The 22,564-nt window shown below is 42.3% G+C and overlaps 1 protein-coding gene across 2 annotated transcripts in view; it reads right to left on the bottom strand.

Moving 5' to 3' along the window:
• Positions 1 to 19,300, bottom strand: part of pax5 (paired box 5) — a 204,866-nt gene extending 185,566 nt beyond the window's left edge. Inside the window, exons 1-2 of one of the 2 annotated variants that reach the window (XM_048594913.1) lie at positions 19,186 to 19,300; positions 1,351 to 1,516 (exon numbers count right to left, since the gene is read on the bottom strand). In XM_048594913.1, coding sequence (XP_048450870.1) covers positions 1,351 to 1,516; positions 19,186 to 19,225 — 206 coding nt within the window. In that variant the 5' untranslated portion in view covers positions 19,226 to 19,300. Of the gene's footprint in view, positions 1 to 1,350; positions 1,517 to 4,053; positions 4,097 to 19,185 lie in introns of those variants that run through there. The other variant, XM_048594914.1, reaches the window with a different exon arrangement.
• Positions 19,301 to 22,564: the final 3,264 nt, after the last annotated feature.

Consider the following 22,564-nt stretch of genomic DNA (forward strand, 5'->3'; position numbering starts at 1 on the left):
CTCAGTCCCTCGCAGCACCTATAATAATCGTATGGCCAACACTATATGATGATTATACTTCCATTTTTAAACGTCAGTTCTGACTGTTTTATTTTGTAACACAATTTGTGACGCAGTTAATTTCCACAGGAATTAAGTCACCTTTATGTGTAACGTGGACGATTTTCCGTTACAAGATGCGTCATCACAGATGTATTTGAAATATGGGTTGAATATATCTACTTAAACTGTGACAGCCAGTGTGCAAAGGAATTAGAAAGGGCCTTGTTTAGATTGACCCCTCTCGGTTGTGAATCTGTATGCGTGTTTCCTTTTTGTAGACGCAAATATGCAGCGTTTAGCTGGTTGGTGTTCACACGGGGCTGGGTGCCGCCTATATACATGTGTAAAGATATTTACATTTGACACAGTTTCATATTAGTGCAGTTGGAACCCACTACAGAGTCCAGATAAAAATCTATGTATATGTGTGACGTTTCAGCTTAGTATAGCCTGGTAGATACACGGCTCTGAAACTTTCTTTTTGCCCTTGTCGGTACTGTGTGGATACTGGTTGGTATAAAGGCATGACAGCGGTCAGGGCTAATATTTGAAGTACGGGGGTAGAGTGTGCCAAGTGCCCAGACACAAAACAGAAAACTCTAGCCGCAACAAATAAAACCTGACAGACACCCGTGCTGAAACAGTCACTGGTTTTCTGAGCGTTTATCTATGTACCTAGCAGGTGTTTACTGCCTGTACCGGAAGGAGCCACATACATTAAAGGATTATTTTGATTTCTTATAACCTAAGGATGTTTTCTGCATTATGCGTGCCTTTCATTAGCTGGGATTTTGGTGAATCGTTTTCTGCTATTCTCTGATATCTGATTCTCTTAATTTAAGGATTACCTTGTTGTCATATCCTTTCTGATGGATTACCTGCAGGAAAGGCTTTGTCTGGGATATGTCGCTCTTGGATTATTTCTGCTCCTCATATCTGCAATGTTAGGTTTGAATTACTACCGATTCTCTTGCCTCTAACACTATTTCCCATTATCACTCACTTGCCTCTAAGATTGTTTCCAATATTACCATGAGGCTCTATCACACAGTCCCATGATCAATGTTTTCCAGTTTACACTGTCATTCTTGATTTATTTAGGGTTTTTGAAACCTACTTGCAATTTTGGCTTTGAAACTCAACATATTGACTCTACGAGTTTACATTCGCTTATTATGTCCAATGCCATTTTATCTAAGTTAGGTTTTAAAGTCTATGCTGTGGATTTGTAATGGGTCAGTGTGGGCCCCGTTGTTATACCAGACAGTGACTCTGGTCTGATATTTTCCTTTCCTTCCAGATTCTTACCTGCCCAGAATCTTGCTGACGCAGCCGTGGCTCACCCGGAGCTGCCTGGAGATGTCACAGGGTCTCACCCCTTGATGGGCCAGCTCGACAATCCGCTGCCGGACAACATCGGGGAGAGGGCGACCATTGACAAAGACCCCTCCGAGCTGATTCACTCCGCCGTGCCCTGTATACAACATACAAAACAAGAAAGAGAGAGAAAAGAAACACTGCAGGCTCTACAGTAGAATTCCAATACCGAGTCTGCATTTCCGAGCTCGGGTCTAATGGCAACGCGCAGGGCCCAAGCAGAAACATGGGCAGGAGAAGGAGTGACCTCCCCCCATCCCCCACCCCTACCAGCAGCAACCCCCACCCCCACCCCCACCCCCGCCCCCGCCCCCACCCCCGCTCCGCCACCCCTCCACTAAGTAGCTGTCTACTTGCATGGAAAGATGGGGGAGGGGGAGACTTAGGGAGGGAAGATACTGCAGGCACATCGCAGAGTGAGGAGACCAGGAGGATGAGGGCACAAGGCAGTGTGTTTAAAAGAGGGGAACAGTTTCCAAACGTGGCCCCAGAATTAGGCTGCACAGGAACACAGGGAGCCCGCAGCTTCCCGGTACACACTTCATCTCAGCAGATCACAGCCACACACTCTCCGCCAGCAACTGGACCTCCGGCTAAGAACAAGGATTTTATACCCCTGTGTATTGTGAGATGTCTACAATATGGACCCACACTAGCTTCAGTTAACAGCTTTATTTTTTTAACAAAAGCAGAATGATTTTTGTTCTGAATTACAGACACATAAGAGTCGTTCACTGAAAGCGAAAGTGATCCACTGAATTCGGAACAGAAAATGAGCCCCTTTCGGTGACACTTCAGCTTCCTGTGTTAAAAAAAAGTGGTCGTTCGGAGATCTGTGGACGGATTTTAGTCGCATTCACAACCTTGTGGGACCAAGACATGTTCCTATTGAGTAATCGGCTGCAGCACAGCAAAGGGTTCCATTCTCAAACCGAATCTAACAGAATTGTTAGAGGTTTGCTAGACTTTTTGGAACAGTTTGTGGGTTATCTGTCCCGGTGTGATGATACATTTCTACAAGTCTTTCAAGAAAACCATTGGGAAAGTGAATGGGAAATCCTAACACGAAATTAGAGCGTTTTTTTTTCTCTAACAGCTCCAAATTGCATTCAAAGCAACTGGGATCTACAATCAGAAATAAAATAATACCCTTCCCTCACTATGACAAGTATTTGATGAATGTCAATCGGTTACACAATTTTACTGCTGCAATACCTGGGAAGGAAAAATCGGCCTACTTCAATTTTTTTTTATGAGGCTGTTTCAGCCAGAGGAGACGAAAGTTAAAACGGGGACGGTCTAATACCTGGGATAGAGGGGTAATTGGCGCCGCGGGCTACTTAGCCTCTTCCAATGCCCCTTTCCCTGGTTTCAACAATAAGTGAAATTAACGTTTTGCTAATGAGTCAGAAATGATACACTACTTCCTTTTTTTTCTAAAGAATTGGCGTCTAATTTCACCCCGTGGAGCAAGAAGATCGCGACTGTAAGGTCATTTGGTATTTTTTTTAAATATATACGTGTCATCAGATTTCACGGGAGATCCATTTAAATTTCTAAGTTTTATTTTGAGATTTTGGTCCACTTTCCAAAACACAAGCCAGGGTCATTTACTTTCGCGAATAAGTTTACGTCAAATTCAAACTGGGAGCGGATAAATTCTGAATAGAATTGTAACAATCGCCCGACTTTGAACGGTTTTCCTAAAATCGATATTGTTTGATTCGATCTGGAAGTTTGTGTGCGCGCTTTACTCCACATCACTATATAGCAACAATCTCATATCGATATTTTTTTTTGGAGACGGCAGAAAAACTCCATCCTGTTTTATACTAAATAAACTTGGTCAACGAGGTGCGATTCCTAAACTGTGTTTAGTTCCCTCTACAATATGATTAGTTCGAGTTGATAAAGCATCTGTTTACAAGCAGTAGGTATAATAACTCTTAACACACCGTGATAGAATGTGTCATTTCATATAACACCGACCAAATGGACAAATCCCAGCCAACTCTGTCAAGCGAAACTAACGTGCTGGAGATATTCTCCGTGGTCTACAACCTTCAGAACGGACTTTCACTGCTCCATATCAACTTAATCTTCGCCGGTTAAGCACAAAAGTCATTGCAATCGAAAAGAGCAAAATTAAACAGTTACACACCGACCTTATTTAATCTGTAGGTTAATGTTCGCTAGCAAATTACTAGGAACTATTTTGTTTTGTTCACGAATTTTAATGAATCATCTATTGATGCGGCTGACTTTTACTAACGATGTTGTGACAGAAAGCAACTATATCACATGCCCTTTGGAAGTAAAAGTACAAGCCTTTAAGATAATATTGCAATTGTGCTGTCGCTTTCGGTTTAACTGTGAGAATTCAGAAATCTTTGCATTAACTCGTTTTCTTTTATAATTCGGGAAAAACCGGAGGTGATATTAAAATGAACCTTGCACGTGTCACTCGATCGTGCCTTTCTGTTAAAAAAAGGAGTCCCTTTCAAAGACTTCGCATTGCTCCGGGTCTAGGAGTCACTGATCACCAGCTTGTGGATCCGGGTCTCCCAGCACTCCTTACACACTATCGCTCACTAGGAACCGCCAGACAAGCCAGGGAAGGAGCTGCCTACTTACTATGCATTGCTGCAAACGGGTCGTGCTTACAGTGGATTTCCATGAAAAGGCGCAGCCGGTCTTCAACTCGGAGAACACCTCGATTTCCTGGTCTGGATTTAACCCCTTCACCTATACTCCCAAAAACAAAAGAGGGGTGAGCATCACCCCACGTAAACCCAGAAGAAGGTCTCGATGCCAGCCACTAATTGCAGGTCCTACGTCTTTGTGATCCACAAGGTTTCGGACGGATTGTGCAAGGAACGTAAAACTTAAGTTTGACAAATGCAATTCATTGCCCCCAAAAAAGAGATCCAATTGCTACCCAGTGACAGCAGTGAATTTTAACTTCGAAATCATTCGAAACCGGAAAAAAAATCCCTTTATGAATTCCAGCTTTTTTGGCGTTTTCCTATGCAATTTGTCCGCTGTGTGTGTGTGAAGGCGGGTTTCCCGTTTCCCCGGAGTGCGCTGGCCCCCTGCTCTGTATTCAGTGGCGCTCACTCTCCTCCATAGTGTTTAAATGTGCCTGAGCCCGCGGTGAGTCGCCCCAGGCTCCGCCCGCCGCTCTGCTCCCAGTGGCTGGCAATCACAACAGCGCCGGCCAATCAGCGAACGGCCCTACAAGCCAACAACCAGCCACGCTCAAGAGCCCAGATGGTGGACCAATCCCCGCTCGAGATATGTGTCACTGCGTGATAACACGCCCCCGTCTGGGAAAGACGGCAATTCATAGGCAGGTCCGTTTGAACATTAACCAATCACCTGAACGCTTTCTCTAGGGACGAGGCAGTCTCTTTGTTAATTGGTTAGTTCAAGCACCACCTCGATTGGCTCATTCTGCTAAACTCTAGAGGCGGACCGCTTTATTCAAGAGATTCATTCACATGTTCAAAAATGAATTTAATTTTTCATTTGAATAATTTTAGACAATAATTTTTTCAAAGAAAATCCTCCGACTTTTTGACAATATAAATAAATCCTTCACTTTTGACTGTAACTTAAAGAGCCTGTATAAAATTATAGTGTCTAACTTGAGTGCAAATGTCTGTTTTAAACGCAGGTGTTGATACCAATTAATAAATGATTAGCTGGTTGGGGCATACATTACAGAACAACAAAATTAAGTTATTGTTAGAATTTTTTACAAAATTGTTCCTGGGTAAGACTAAAAGCAGAACTGTTAATAGTGAAGAGCTGATTTGTATTTTAGTTTATGCTGGCAATACATAAAAGAATCTTGAGGATTTTACGTTATTTTAGAGGAGGTTAGCTGCAGCGTTTAGTAGTCCTGAAGACAAAACGATCATCTTTTGGTCAGTTAACAAGTGTCAAATGTTCACAGTTTGATCATTGAAATTGAATTTACACATCATTTATTACTACTGTTTAGGGAAGTGGATTGAATAGTGTTGCTAAATGTATATTATTAACTGAGCTCAAATACTTGCCGTATGATGGGAAACTGTTAACCTCGACATTTCGATGTTGAAATAATTAGACAAAATTTGTCCACCACGAGGTGACCCTTGAACCAATGGATCTCTCATTGTTAATTTAAAAGAATCTCAATGATCACATGCATAGGATTAATTGCAATTCTGGTCAATCATATTTTAAAGGGCAAGTCATTTCGTCTCACTTTCATTGTTAAATCTCTATCTGCTCTAGGAGACCATCCAGTTTCTAAAAGCTACTTTTTTCTCTCTACGACGTCAAAGTGCTGACATGCATATATACATATGTGTTTGCGCGCACGCACACAGACACACTTTCTAGTTTTTGAGTTCACGCTCTATTTGCATAGGAACTATTTATCAGTTCTCATCATTGACAACTGATACAAAACAACAACACAGTGAACTTATACGATTATTTAATACTCGATAATGATTTTATGTATGATATTCAACAATTCAAAAAGACCGCAATAACACATCAACACTACTATTTAATCCAGTAGCTCCCGAGATGAATTTGTCTTCCAGAAATATATAAACAAATTCTCTTGCTATTTTATTCCAAATATCAGCAATTGGTACAGAGTTTTAAAAGTTAAATTCACCAAATATCACCATTAAAACACGTTAGAAATTTCACGTCAGAATGTACTTTGGATTTCGAATACCATTAATTTATCTTTTTGGTGTATAATACGTTTACTATCTATATTGAAATGACCATAGATACAGGGTTAACAGAGTTCAGCAATTTTTTTTGCGTTTTGTAAGAATGTTTATAACAGAATTAAAATATCACAGCCAATTCTCATGGACAGTCATGATTTAATCAATAACAATAAACTTTCACGGCAGTGTTTATAATACCCTGCCTGTAACTACTTTTAATTATTTTTTACATATTACTAAGAAACCTGAGGGTATTTATCTTACAAAAAGAGAGAAAATCCAAACCCGAATTGTCTTACTTCAACGGAAAGCTTTGGCTAAAGGAAATATTCAAAGAGCAGAGGCTTGGTCTCACGGCTGAATTCCACGGCGTCTTGGATATGTCTGATTGGAGTTATTAAGGACGTGAATTTTCGAGCTGAGCTGAGGACAAGTGTCAGCTGGACGCATTTCTCAAATCCGAATAAAATGCCTTTGGTGAGACATTGAGTCCAAGCGCAGATCTACGAGTACAAATCAATAACTTCTACTTCATCAGCCCAGCGTTTCCGAACCTAGGTTTCAAGAAATTTCAATCCTCTGGTGCCGCCCTCATTTCATTTCAGAGCTGCGAGAAAACCCGTCTGTTTGGCTTTCACCTGCGGAAGTACCCAGACGATTGCTAAGATATGACTTTGCTTTCACATCAGCAAGTTCACAGTTTCATCTGACATAAGTAATGCGTTTCCTCTCGGGGTGAAATATTGCCACGGTCACTGATAATTTGAACTTCTCTAAAGTTATACTTTTATAAGGATTGCGCAATATTTCTCTACCTATGGGTACAGATTTATCGAAGCAAACAATTATTTCATGTGGTGAAATGCCATTTTTAAATTCTTCCAACAAGCCCACAAAGGACCTTAGAACAAAATGAGAATGAAACTTGGCTCTTGTTCATTAACTTGTTCTCCAGTCCATTTAACTTGGACTATTAAAGGAGACCTTTTCCAGTTTTATTTTCTATCTACACTCTGAAGGGGTTTACTGTTGTAAATTCTTCGTGGAAAGGCACTGCAAAGGTCCGTTCCACAGCAACCCAATCAGTCTGTAATGATGGTGTCCTTGTATTATAAACCCAGTGACGATAATGACAAATCTGTATCAAAGCAGAGTGAGTAATATCCCCTATCCACTGTACAGCAACAGAAACTAACCAAGGCCTGCTTTTCCTGGCAGAAATTCTTGCCCGGTCGTCCCCATCCCATGCAAAAACAGGCAGCTCCTCACTTGTTCGCTATGCTCATGTTCTTTGCTAAACAGTGCATAGCGGGAAGGGGGCAGGATAAACTCCTAGGCCTACCCTAGGGTCAAGGCAAAGCTTCCAACCATAGGTCCAGATTGCTTGAGAACTACAAGAAGGGTCTTCATCATAGTCATCGTCGCAGAGATATACAGCACAGAAACAGACTCTTCGGTCCAACTTGTCTATGCCGAGCTGATATCCGAAATTAATCTAGTCCCATTTGGCCCATATCATTCTAAATCTTTCCTATTCATGTGCCCATCCAGGTGCCTTTTAAATGATGCAATCGTAACTGACTCCATCACTTCCGCTAGCATCTCCTTCCATACACACACGACCTTCGATGTGAAAAAGAAGCCCCACAGGTCCCTTTTAAATCTTTCACCTCTCACCTCAGTCCAATGCCCTATAGTTTTGGACTCCCCTACCCTTGGTTAAAAAAAAACTTGGCTATTCACCCTATCCATGCCCCTCATGTTTTTATAAACCTCTATAAGGTTATCCGTCAGATTCCACGCTCCAAGGAAAAAGCCCCAGCCTACCTACGGACTCCCTACAGGTCGAACCCACCAATCCCGGCAACATCCTTATAAATCTTTTCTGAACCCTTTCATTTTAACAACGTCTTTCTTCTAGCAGGGAGACCAGGATTGCACGCAGTATTCTAAAAGTGGCCTAACCAATGTCCTACACAGCCGCAACATGAGATCCCAACTTCTACACTCAATACACTGACCAATAAAGGCAAGTGCACCAAACGCCTTCTTCACCACCCTGTCTACCTGACTCCACTTTCAAGAAACTATTCTTGTCTTTTGCTGGCTGGTCTTTCTTCAGCAGTCCTGAAGAGTGACTGTGCTGTGTCAAGCTGAAAATCAGGTGTTCCACGACCTGTTTGATCTAATTGACGGGGAAGCCAAATGTTGCTTTAGTTGTACTTCTTATTTGTATCTCTCAATTGTAGGACATTACTTTATTGATCATCTCTTCCGAGGGCATTCTTGCAACGGTGCAAGTTTAGAAGGCTCTGAAAATTCCGAGACATCCTACTGGTCGAACTGAAACAGTGCAGAGGAGATCGACTGTTTATAAAAGGCAAGGACGCCCAAAACAATGTTTTTCTAACATCCATGACCTTTTGATATGTTGGAGAACTTTTGCACAAAAGCAAGAAAGTCTGAAATGCCAGGTGAAAACTAATTATTTCATTCGGTATATATTTAAACAATGCACATGAACCTTGATTGTGTTTCCCCTCACATCCACTATCTTGTCATGAATACACTCCCAAGCCGCAGAATAATCACTAACCAGTAAACCTAATTAACTAGAAGCTAACTTATCATTTCCGATGATTACAAAGATGGAGAGAGAGAGATCATTTGCGCGACGTCATGTTAAAAAAATGGATCGCTCCACATTTCACTGGCCCAAACTAGCCTCAACAGGAGAGAAACTTACTTCCCAGCTTACTTGTTTAGTTTTTAGTACTGGCGTACTACAACATCTGAATCCAGAGTCAATAGATGTGAAGCTGGAAAAGCAAAGCAGGTCAGACGGCATACGAGGAGCCGGAAAGTCAACGTTTCCGGTGGAAACGCTTCGGCAGGGCTTGGGAGGGGGTGTTGTTGGGGCAAGGATAGGTAGGATGGTGATAGGTGGATGCAGGTAGGAGTTTATTGTGATTGGTCCGTTGGATGGGGTGAGTGGATTGGTGAGTAGGAAGATGGGCAGGTTAGGTCATGTCAGGGGTGGGGCGGCTGGACATGGTATAAGGCTGGAGATGAAGGGATTTTGAAGCTGGTGAAGTCAACACTGAGGCCATTGAGCTGTAAGCTCCCAAGATGAAATATCAGGTGTTCCTCCAGCTTACGTTTGGCCTCACTCTGACAGTGGAAGAGGTCAAGGATGGGCATGTCACCAGGGGAGTGGGAGGGGGAGTTAAAATGGATGGCAACTGGAAAGTCGGATTGGTTGGTGCAAGCAGAGTGCAGATACTCTGCGAACCAGTCCCCGAGTCTGCAGTTGGTCGCCCCAATATAGAGGAGACCACATCAAGAGCAACGGATACAATAGATCAGGTTGAATGAAGTGCAGGGGAAACTCTGCTGGATCTGGAAGGGTTGTTTGGGGCCTTGATTGGAGGTGAGAGGGGAGGTGTAGGGGCAGCTATTGCACCTCTTGCAGGGAAAAGTACGGGGTGTGGTGGAGAAGTTGGTGTGGAATGTAGAGCTGACATGGGAGTCACAGAATGAATGGTCCCTGTGGAAAGCAGACAGGAGTGGGGAAGGAAATATCTTTTAGATGGTGGGATCTGATTGTATGTGATGGAAATGTCGGAGGATGATGTATTGGATTCAGACTCTAGTCCTCACATCCCACCCCACCAACTTCCAAATCGAACATATGATCCTCCAACATTTCTGCCACCTACAATCAGACCCCACCACCAAAAAGATATTTCCTTCCCCACCCCTGTCTGCTTTCTGCAGGGATCATTCATTCCACAACTCCTGTGTCAGCTCTACACTCCCCACCAACTTATCCACCACACCTGGTACCTTTCCCTGCAACAGCAAGAGGTGCAACACCTGCCCCTAACTTTTCCCCTTTCACCTCCGTCCAAGATCCCAAACAATCCTTCCAGATTCAGCAGTTTCACCTGCACTTCATCCAACCTGATCTATTGTATCCGTTTCTCTCGATGTGATCTCTATATCGGCAAGACAAACACAGACTCGGGGACCGTATCGTGGAACACCTGCACCCTGCATGCACTAACCATCCCAACCTTCCAGTTGCCATCCATTTTAATACCCCTCTCACTCCCCTGGTGACATGTCCTTCCTTGGCCTCCTCCACTGTCAAAGTGAGGTTAAATGTAAACTGACAGAACAACACCTGATATTTCACCTTGAGAGCTTACAGCCCAAAGGTCTCAATATCGACTTCACCAGCTTCAAAATCTCTCCACCCCCAGCCTTATCCCATGTCCAGCCCTCTCCCTCCTCCTCTCCTCCCTGACCTGGCCTAATTGTCCATCTTCCTATTCACCTTTCCGCTCTACCCTTCCCACTGACTAATTACAATAACGCCCTAGCTGCATCCACCTATCACTATCCTTCCTGCCCTTCCACCAGCCCCCACTCCCCTCCCTCTATTTACTTCTGTGCTCCCCTCCTCCTCCCCAGAAGAGAGGAAGGTTTTCTACCCCAAACGTTGACTGACCTGCTCCTCGTATGCTGTCTGACCTGCTGTGCTTTTCCAGCTTCACACCTATTGATTCTGTCTTCCACCATCTGCAGTTCTTACTGCTTCCACGACATCTGACACCCCTCCAAACACAATCAGAGAAATTCTGCAAAGCTCAGTTTATGGAAGAATGCCTAATTACCAGGGATTCATACAATGGAACCCAAAGCTAACAAGAGGATCCTGGTAGAGATAACAAAGTGTGGAGCTGGAGGAACACAGCAAGCCAGGCAGCATCAGAGGAGCAGGAAAGTTAACCTTACGGGTCTGAACGATTCTGAAGAAGGGTCCCAACCCGAAACGTCGCCTTTCCTGCTCCGCTGATGCTGCCTGGCCTGCTGTGTTCATCCAGCTCCACAATATGTTATCTCTGACTCCAGCATCTGTAGTTCTTGCTATCTCTGGTCCTAGTAGAGATGTTGTTTTTGAAGACTAGCTAGAAACGTTAGCAAAAGGGAGCGTTAGCGAGAAATTCAGGTGTACACAGAAATCTGCGGGATGGCATTTAACCCGGAAAACAACTTGGGCTTTGTGGCAAGACGGTGTTGGAGGACAGTCGCGGTGAATGATTGGTAAGAAGGGAGCAGGCAGAAAGAACAGCCAGGGCTGTCAGTATGGAACCATTTTGGTCCCTAAATATATGCGCTAGAAGCTTTGGATTAGATGTGTTCCAGAAAGGTCAATGCAGGGATCACGTGTTAAGTTATCTGCTTTAGAGGAGTTAGTTTTTTTTAACATTCTCATGACAAGGCAAGAATTTATTGCTGTCAGTCACTTCAGAGAATAATTTAGAGTCAAACATTGTGATGTGGCGCTAGGATCATGTTATACAGCCCAGGGCTTCTGGCTCCCTTTTGAAGAACATTAGCAATCCAGTTGGGTTTTATGACATACTGATACGCCTTTTGATCACCTTTATTTTTTTTAATTTGAAACTGAATTCAGATACTAAACTTCTGAGGAAGGGTCACCGGACCCGAAACGTTAACTCTGTTTTTTCCTTCACAGATGCTGCCAGACCTGCCGAGTTTTTCCAGAAACTTCTGTTTTTGTTCCTGATTTACAGCATCTGCAGTTCTTTCGGTTTTTACGAAACTTCTATTATCTCTGGATTCCTGGTTCCGCCCTCTGCCACATGGTTCATTAATTAAGCCTTACTGTCCAACCTGAACCTATGGCAATTCTTCAGAGATAGCAAGAACTGCAGATGCTGGGGTCAGAGATAACATATTGTGGAGCTGGAGGAACACAGCAGGCCAGGCAGCATATTAGGAGCAGGAAAGTTAACGTTTCGGGTCGGGACCCTTCTTCAGAATCGTTCAGACCCGAAAGGTTAACTTTCTAGCTCCTCTGATGCTGCCTGGCCAGCTGTGTTCCTCCAGCTTCAAACTGTGTTGCCCACGGCAATTCTTAACATTCATGATCACAGGTTGTATTTTTACTGCGTTTAAACAACAATGCTTCATCATTGTTTGAGTCCACAAAAGGTACAATTTAAATGAGAAAAACAAGCCAATGAGGGGCGTCACACCGATCTGTGTTTCCAAAGGTGCCGCATTAACTCGAGAAAATCTTTTATTTTGTTTTTGGCATAATGTCCTGTCTCAACAAAGGGATAGAACAATTTCAGTCATCTTCCAGTATAACATGGCTCCAACGACGGCTTAGTGCATGTACGTCGCCAGCTGAGAAATGAAATTAGACGAAGCAGCGGTAACAATTTATGCCATCGCTTTAGTCACTGGCTGGGAAGTAATGTCAGTTAAAGGATAACTCGGGAGTCACAGGGACTACCGACTCCGCTAAAGCAAGTCAAAAACAAAACACTGCAGACGCTGGACATCTGAAATGAAAACTGGAAATGATGGAAACATTCAGTAGGTTTGTAGCATCTGATGAGTCAAAAACCGAGTTAATGTTTGTGGTCCATAACCTTTAATCAAAGTTAAAGGTTTTCAGCAAGTGAAAGGAGGTGGGGAGGGAAAGGTAAGGTCTATGATAGAGTGGAGGGCGAGAGAGATTAAAAGACAGAAGGCTGATGTCGCTATATCAAAGGGACTGGAAATGGGACAAGTGGGAAAAAGAATGAGGCTGGATGGCAGAATCATGTACACCTGTTCAGCTTTCCACACTAGCTGCCGGATCTCCACCCTGTTACGTGCTAGGTCGGATTACTGGAATCGATAGCGCGGAACCAAATCATGTTTATTCTCCCGTCTTTTCTCATCTACATGCATCACGGTGACCATCTATTCCCGCGTCCATCATTTGCTTGTCCATTTCCCCTTACGCGCACCCATGTTTTTCGCTTCACCCACTGCCTGCGGTACCGAGTTCATTATTGTCATTATTTCAGGTAAAATGTTTAATTTGAATTCCCTATTGGATTTTTCAGTCACTATCTTATATCACCGGCCTCCAGTTAGGCTGTTCCTCACGCGAGGAAACATTTTCTCTGTATCCTCTCTAGTAAATATTTTAGATTTTTAAAAAACCTCTATTAGGTCACCCTATTGCTTTCAAGAGGGAAGACACCCAGCCTTTTTTTTTGATGTGTAAACTCACACATTTCTACTAAAGAGGCCCTCAAGTAAATTAGGCACATACAGCTCAATAGCAAACTACATTTTAAAAGGGCACGCGGCCAATTTAGGACACCACGGAACTTTACAAATTTATCATTGGCTTTTAATACTGTAATTCTCCGTGCCCTAGTGTGGTATTAAAATGAGCTCCCCGTGGAGTAAAATTCGACCTCTGCGACCAAACACCCACACACACCCTTTGTTCCTAATCCCGCCTCTAAATGCGGAATAACTAGGGTCTGAAGTCTGGAAGTCGAAATGTAAACATGCCGGTCTGAGAAAGTGCCTGTAATGTAACTGCAACGTCGAACTATAATCTGGACTACATGGATATAATTTCTCGATGCGGCGCTATAGAAACTTCTTTTAAATGTACTCTGCTCAAAGAAGGAAGCTGCTACCGTTCTCCCAGCTGAACTGGACCTCTTTCAATCTAAGCGGTCAATATCCCGCAGAATGAGAGAGATTATTCTTAACGCCACTTGGCGCTTCCAGTTTGGATCCACGGATCGACCAGGTCTTGTCGGATTTTGTTTTTAAATGTGCAAGTGTCCAGAGCAGTATTGGCGGTGGAGGGCAGAGCGAGACCCATGTGAAGATTACAGCGTTTGCGCAAGAGTTACACATTGGAACGTTCGACAGAGGGCACTAACTCGCAAACTACTGCTTGTCACTTTCTCCCCCTCCAGCACCGCTTCCGCTCCTTATTTCCTCGGATATTACCTATTCTTCGAAGTCCATTTCTCACTTTTATCTTCCATTTCCATTCGCCATTTGACCATATAGTATGTTTATCCAATAGATACATTCCCTGGTTTCTAATGATTATTTTTCATTAATTTGGTTTTAACTGTTTGTCTCTGAGGTTAGTTTAATTAGTTAGATGGCGTTATTATCTTGGGGATGGATTCCGAACTTTAATGCAACGAACTAGCCGCTTCTTACACCTCCACCTAATGGTCCAAAGATTAGAGTGGTATCACTGAAACTAAACAGTTATGGCGACTGTCAACCAACCAAGTCACAATAATTTTGAGATGGTTTAAGAAAATTGTTTAGTCCAATGACTGGGCAGAGTAATAGTTAAAAGTAAATACTGTGTAGAAGTAAAGTTTTAAATTTCAATAGCTAACGTTGCTGAATTCTTTAGTCACAGAGGGACCAAAACTGTAGCCTATTAGGTTTTACATGAGATGCCTGTTGTTATTTGCACATTCGCATTTATTGACGTGGTACCATAACCTGAATTAAAGCACGGATTGTTAGTAGGGTAATTCTCAAATCCGAATGAGTTTAACTGACCAATATGACCAATACTGTCCAATGACGGTATCCTGTCCTTCCTTTCTGAAATTGTCTTTAGCAGGTAAATCGTCCGTGAAAATCACCAGAAGCTTCATTTTCATTGAAGGAATCTCAATGTCAAAGTAGGAAATCGGGTGCTGCCGACTAAATGTAGTACAAAATAAAATTATTACTGCCAATTTCAGAATTCGGTCCAAGGTTTGGAATCATGCCTATGGACACTGATTTATTTTTTTTTTCTGGCACGATATTGTTTCCGAACAACTTTACAGTATTGCGTGCAAGGAAATCATCATGATACAGCAACTTTCCAACGTTATCAGAGAAAATTACAAAAGTCCTTTTTTAAGTGTCTGTTCACTCTGATTTGACAATGTGACTCGGTCCTGGCAGTCCTATAACTTCACTCAAATCTACACAAGATTGCACGATGTGAACGGGTACGTTGTATCAATCACCAATATGTACCTTTGCATCCCTCTATGATCACTGCAGTCTATGGGTCTGATGTTAGATCTCTGATCTACTGTGGCATCAGTCACCTACTATTTACAATATTTCATATTGGGATTCAGTGGAACAGATACAGAGGATGAATTATGGAGAGAATTGTGACGGAAGATAATACATCTATCGATTCTCCTTGTATAATACACAGCGCACTTCTAAAGGCCTGACTTACTCTTGTGTTTTCCTATAGCCTGACAGGTGACTGACACTTGTGACCTGGCAAATCTAATCTTTCTACATCATGAAACTTATAAGGCCATTGATTTAAGGGAGACGTTCAGAAGGCTCTTGAAATTATCTGTGAATGAGGTGGGTAAAAAAGTGTTGTCAATCCATGAAGAGCAGGGCAATGCTGAAAGCGCTAACTCTCAACATATTGGTGCATTCCACAAGTCTGACTTTATTGTCTTGCTTTCCTTCATCGCAGTCCGTAAATGTGAACCTCCCTGTGATTAAAATGACGATTTAAAATGGTAGAGAACAATTTATAATTTGTACTTGAAGAACACTGCACTCCTCCCTCTCTGTTCATTCCTCCGCCCTACTCCGGCGGTTTTAATCTCGCAGGTGCAGAAAGTGAAATCGCACTCTTTGATGGGGTGAGGGGAAGTTTAGTGCGTTTCTATCTTAAGCAACTGCTGCCAATTCCTTTGCTACTGTTTGGGCGACCTCCAGCGCTGAACGGGGCATCACTTCGGTTCATGGCTTTGCACGTTGCAGTCTCTGGAGGCCATTCCTGCTGCACGTTTTCTGAACCGGAAACGTGCCAGTCGGTGGCCCCAGTGAGTCTAGTCTGACAGAGATGTGAGGTCTGTGTTCCCACACATTCGCCCCCACCCCGCTCCCCACCCCCACCATCAACCCCCACCGCCCTAAACCTTCTAATAGGAATTGATCTCCAGTGTGTCTTGTGAGGCTCTAAATTACAAAGCAGCTCTTTGCCGAGCATATTTAAAAGCTATTATTGTAAAACTCGACTGGGTCTATTCAAAAGGCATTTGTCCTGTTAAGAGGACACTTTCAAAAGCTGCTCCTTAGGCGTGAATGTACCGTTTGGAAATCTTGGTACTTATTTTTTCTCTAAAGTTTTAAGCAAAGACCAGAATCTAACAACAATGCAGTGACTGTAACTTGTAATTGTGCTAAGTCGCTTTCGAGTGTTTTTTTCTGACCCAGGAAGCGCAGCCCCTTGAAAGTCTGCACCGTTTCAACTGTGTGTATGTGTCTATAAATAGTGCATGGCAAACAGTCTGGAAGGTTTATTTGACATGAATATAGAGGCAGACAATGTAAAGTTCATCACCAGAAAGGCAACTAATTAACAAAGGCAGCATTTTAAAACAGGCCAGGCCATACCGAACAAGCGTGGCTCGCACGTGCTGATACAAAGGATTTCGACCCTGTCATCTGTCAGCTCGGAAGCTGAAGGTAAACAATGATATAGATTATTTCACGGGTCACAGTCAGGAAAAGCAGTTAATGTCCCAGAATGGCACAAATTCATTCTGGTGTCAAGCTCGGCAACTGGAGCCCTTTATGATCAATAACTGGGCAGGATTCTTTCGGAAGCTGAACTGGGGAAGGGCGGAGGGGTCAGTTAATCTGTCAGGGACTGAAGGGCACATGAACCCACTCTTTGTTTTCAGTGATTGCTCGTGAACTATGTGATAGATTTCAAATTTGTACGCCGAAAAACACTTGAGATTAAATGCGGCCTGCTTTTTTTTGAGTAAACCTGTTCAAGGTCCTATTCGTTTTCTTGTTTTTTTATTACGTTGCCATTGAGAGGAAGAGCAAAAGCGCCCTGGTGATAGAGCGCCCGGCAGTGCAGCCGGAGAGCAGACTACAGTGTTATCCTAAATAGAAAAAAAGGTAAAACTGCAACCTATAAACGCCAGCCCTTACGGGGCTGTGTCCTTATTAGGCTTTCTACCTTTGGAAGCTCGGGATTGTGTTTCATTGAATAACTTCTTTCTTGCAAAATAAACCATTATTTATAACCGGATTTAATGTTTTAAAAGAGCTGTGGGGGTTGGGAGGTGCTGAGTGGAGACCAGGCAATGCTAAACACAGTCCACTGATCTGAACCATCACATCAGAAGCCACAGACTGGTTTAATTGGTATTAGCGAACAAACTGCTGAGCAGACCTGTTGAATTAATTTTCAAATAAGGAAAATAACAGTGGTTTGAAATTCGCAGAAAATCACATGGCATTTCACACGCCGAGACATCAACCACTAGCCCCGTTCCCTCTACAACTTGTTCCCCCATTGCAGTTCTCAGAACCAAGATCTCAGCGCCCGGCTCCACCATGTTCGGTGTATTCACGGCCTATCACTTTAAAAGTGAAGCAAATCAAACGGAGATGTTGTTTGTGACCAAATGCTACAAAGTTATTATTTTAAGACATACAGGCCCATACACATTTCACACTGAAGAAGATACTTTTTTCACATTTGCAGACTTAATTCCCAGTCCCTAGACTGAATCCGGGCACCGGGTTTAAATCGACTTTGAAACTGCTCTCGTCAAATCAATTTTGCTTTACATTTTAATCTAGAAAGTGGACGAGCAAAATCGTGTGGATTTATCGGAATTGATAGGCCCTGTGTTGAGAAACTGATTGGAGAAACTTGCCTTGATGGTTCAGTGGGCGTTGTGGAGAAAGTTACCGGCGAACCCAAATCAGAGACATTTGATTACAGTAAAACCAACACCCCCTCCCCCCACCCACCCAAACCTCATTTTACCAACCTACATTTACAAAGAAATGTGTGTAAAGCTGGTTTCAATTTGCCGATGAAACATTCTATGCAATTGCTTTTTTTTTCGGCCAAAGAGCAGGTGTTCGACAAGTGACAACCCAAAAGAGACCTTATATATTTTTTTACCTATTTTTAAACAACTTCTCTGGGTTTCTTCTTGCTACGCCAAGTTTCACCGGCAAGTTTTATATCAATGTTTATCAACAAACCGAACAGGGCGGGTCAATTTCAGTTCTCTATAAAGGCCTCCTATATTCTGTTTTCACATTTGGAGTTCATGTTTAAGCTGTAGCGGGAGACGGTTATTTCAAAAATATCCGGGACAAGGGTTGGGGTAAGATTTTTTTTTTAATCAACAAGTCAATTTCTATTTTCTATTCATCTCCGAAACTGAACGACCGGTATCGCCCACACCCGCGGCGCGTCTATTGAACAGTCGAGATACTTAATTTTAAAAAATACAATCGACATGAATTGAGCAAAGAAAAGAACGGGGCAACCGTTTCAGGCAGTTGCACGCGCTTTAGCTATTTTAATATTGAAAAACAGCAAAATAAAATCTACAAATAACCCCCCAATCGGCCCGCGCGCACACACACACACACACACACACACAAGCAGCGCCAATGTCCCTCTCGCACATGAAAACAGAGGTTTGCGGTGAACTGCGGGACTTCTTTTTAGTGCTTTTTTTCTCTCAGTACATTCAGCTGTAGACCTGGTTTCAGTAGGTTTGCGTCGTGCGTACTGATGGCAACCGTCACGTTGCAAATATTCAATGGAAACCAAACTACTCTTTGATCTCAAACATGAACCAAAAGTATTGCTTTAAATGATGTAACTGCTGACTCTGCGCAGCGATCTTTGATTATCTTTCGAGATCAGCGAGACTGCGGGTGGGTTTGTATCCCAGTTTGCCACAAAGGATGAAAAGGCCACCACGTTCAGTTGTGAAGGGGAAACTACTCTCAAATCAGCATCAAACCAGATAATCAACCACCAACCTGCTCAATTCAGACAGGCAGTGCATGCACCGATATTCGCACCCAGAGATACATTTCCTCTTTGTTTACGTTCGGTGTTCACTTTAAATTGTCAAAATTCACTTTAAATATTCCCCAAGATTTGAACGACAATTCACCATCACTTGATTATTTCAAATTCTTTGACTTTTAAACAAGTGTCTAAACACTTCAGATAGTTTTACACGGATATTGTTTAATTGTAAACTAAACACAAGGCTGGTAGTCAGGCAGTCATTTCTTGCTTTTACGTTCTGTTTCACAGAAAGATTTGATTTTTTTTTAAAAATGAACCTACCTGATCGGACACTCCTGAGCGCGCTGCTATTTTTTTCCATGCTGGTTCTGGGATTTCGAGTCCTTTGTGAAAAGATTGGAAGAAAAGTTGCCCCGTTTCGGTGTGTGTGCGTGTTTTGTCGGCTCCGAATAATTTGACTCTTCCGCTACCCCGTCGCGTCTTTGGTGCTGCCCATTGATCCGAAACTAAACGTTTTAGGTGGAGAAAAGGCTCTGAACAAACCGTGAAATGATTAAGGAACTAAAAGAGCTCGCTACATGTGAGATCATGTCCTGTTCGCCTTTAGAGAGAGAAAAAAAATCGCAAAGTCCCTCGACACAAGCGAAAAGAAAGTAAAACTCTTACATCTGCCGGACAAATCACTCCCACCTATGGGGTTCCGGGTAACTTTGACATTGTCTCTCTCTCACTCTCTCTCTCGCCTCCTATCTCCTGGTTTCGGCCCGCGAATCAGTCCGATTGTAATGCCCGGCATCTGCAAATATTTTCCACAGTTTGAGGATTGGGATTCTGAAACGCTACATCACAAGCCGACCAAAGCATTGCTCTCTAACATTCTGAATAATTAAAAGCTTTTTTTCCCATCACTTCATTCATTGTCTCCCGCTACAACATCGCCCCCACCCCCCCCCCCCCCCACCACTCCGCCCTTCTTTAATTTGCCTCGAGAAACCAAATACTTTCTACTAAATCTCAGGAGCAATAATGGAAACAAATCCGTAGCCGTCCTTCGAAGCCCAGTCGGCTCTGTGCACCCACTTGCCTGATTTCGGTTCATTCCTTAAATATAGCGCAGAGGTTGTTTACAAATTGTATCGAATTGATTCTCTTTTCATAGGAGTTGGGGGTGGGAAGAGATAATCAACTGAATGCCCTTCCCCGCCCTTTGTTTCAGACCGGATACTTTCTTGATATATTAAAACAAGATTTTGCTTCTAAACGATTGCTGCACTTACAGATAGGAAGAGAAACAATTTGCCGCGCTTCTGTCTTCAGCCCTTTCTGAAATAGTGCCAAATATTGAGGTACGGAGAATAGTAGTAACTGAGACAGGTAATCACACTTGTACCACTAATGTACGGGTCCCACCGCATTTCAACATTAGACTGTGACCTCCGTGTAACTTTATCGCCTTTTGTGTCACAACCTGGATTTATTAAGGGAGCGGGGGTGGTGAATGTTTACATCGCTTTGCAGAAGCACAAATGGTACTGATTTCAGTCAAATTAAAACTCAAGTGAGTGGAACCCGGGTCAGTTTGACAGTGCTCGCAACTTTCCCGTGTTCTCTATATTTTACACATTTAACCAATGACACATCGCAAAAGCAAACTTATTATACGTAAACTACCGAGATAACATATTTTAGCTGGATATAATATCATGGGAAACCTCAAAGTAAATGTTAAAGGATAAATCTACCAACGCTTTTCAATTCATATTTCTCTGACTTGTACTTATATATTTTTAGTGTATGTTAAAAAGGGCCAGACAACTTGCCAAAAATGTTTATGAACAAAAATGCATTTCCTTTTTATATAAAAGCCTGCAATCCTAAAATACTGTAGTTCAGAACACGGAATGTCTTTTATTGGAAACATTTGCTGCCAAACTCTACTTCTGAATCTACCGGTCTCTAAAGCGCGGAACGGTTTACAGGTAAAATCCAAAGGATGCTAAAATACTCGTTCTGAACTAGTCAGGCTCAAGAGCAAAGTCTGTAGGGAGGACCTTGTCTTTGTTCTAGTCCAAAAGGCATCAGGTGATGCGTCTTAATCGTTTATTTAAATGTCAGGGCTCATCAATGAACTAAAACAGGTATGCTAAGACAGGATCGCCATTAAAATCTGAACCATATTGGTTTAATTTAAATGAAATGATTGCACTCTGCATCAAACAATTGAAAATAATTATTGAGCAATTGACACAGAATCGCGGCGTTTGAAAGTTTCTGAGCCAGTTAGATATCGACTGCAAAACATATGTAACAGACCGAACCAAGCTCATAGATTTTGGCCAGCGCTTGGTTTAAAACAATCTAACCAGGGAATGTTGTCAAATTAGAAAGTTTATGAAGATTACAATGTTGACAGTGGAAAATTATCCTTCCTAAAATATTTAAAAGGAGATACGTGACCTTTTATCTTAAGATTATCCACTTTTAATCATTTTATTAATAGCATAAAACCAATACAACTGCTGAAGTTGACTGATAGTTCTCTTCCTGATAAGTGGAAGGGCAATTTAATGAATGGTCAAAATAATACAAGTTCACTGACAAGTTGTATTGTAACCTTCCAAGCTAACTCCGAACTTAAGAAATAAATGATCATGCCCGCTGTCATCTTAATTATGAATCAATTCTATTTCCCACCCCCCACCCCCAGCTGTTTAACATTCTCACAGGTCTCGAACGGGGTCTAGATTCCTGGGTTTGCTCAAGATCATAAAACATGGAAATCCACTGAACTAAGTAAAACACGTCAAACGTATTTGCACACATAATTCATCCCAAAAACAGTTAAAACTTGCGTTTTACCAAGTCACTAAACCCCATGATCCTTGCAGTTAACTAGTATTTTGAAATGCAATGTGCGAGTATAACGCTATAAGCTGCGTCCACCTACTGACACAAGTATTGAAAATATATAACTGATTAATAAGTATCTGAAATATGATCGATAGTGAGTTGTACACAGTACATTAAAATGTGTTATGTTTCGTTTCGTCGCTGATATCAGCCTACAGTAATTACATGAACCCATTAACATCACTGCTTCTGTCTATCCCTTAATAAGTAATTGTATGAAGCGGGACAAAATGGTTACCACATTTTATTGTCTCGTGAATTAACCTATACAATTAACATTTATCAGTATATCAACGAAACTGAAGTAAAACACACATCATGTCAAGCTCAATCTGACGTATCTGCTTTTGTTTTAATAGAGCTGCGCTTCTCCAGAACACATCGTCTTCAGCCTTCGTAGCCTCAAATGCTTATTCAAAACTTTAAACAGGCTTCACTGAAAACAATGACCCTGCCCACAACGTGGCTAGATTAGATTTCTTTTTCACAAGTGGCTAAATGATAATGATCATTTTCAATTCGTTCTTTAAATTTGTGAAGAAGGTAGCCGTCGGTATTAATTCAGATGTTTCTCTCCAGCCGTGAGAGTTTGGCTATCAGTTTCCCCGTCATACGCCAGTTAACAACGCAGGGATACAGGAATACATTTTTATTATTTTTCAAAATGTATCTGTGTTCACGTTTCGCCCGCTGCGCCGAAGATAAAACTAAAAGCCCAATGGCAGTCTAACTGTCACCAAATTTCACTTTTACCTGATGGAGTTCGTTAATCCAAATGCTGATGATTCAA

This window comes from Rhincodon typus, chromosome 3 (assembly GCF_021869965.1).
Source record: "Rhincodon typus isolate 14 chromosome 3, sRhiTyp1.1, whole genome shotgun sequence".
Taxonomy (NCBI): Eukaryota; Metazoa; Chordata; class Chondrichthyes; order Orectolobiformes; family Rhincodontidae; genus Rhincodon; species Rhincodon typus.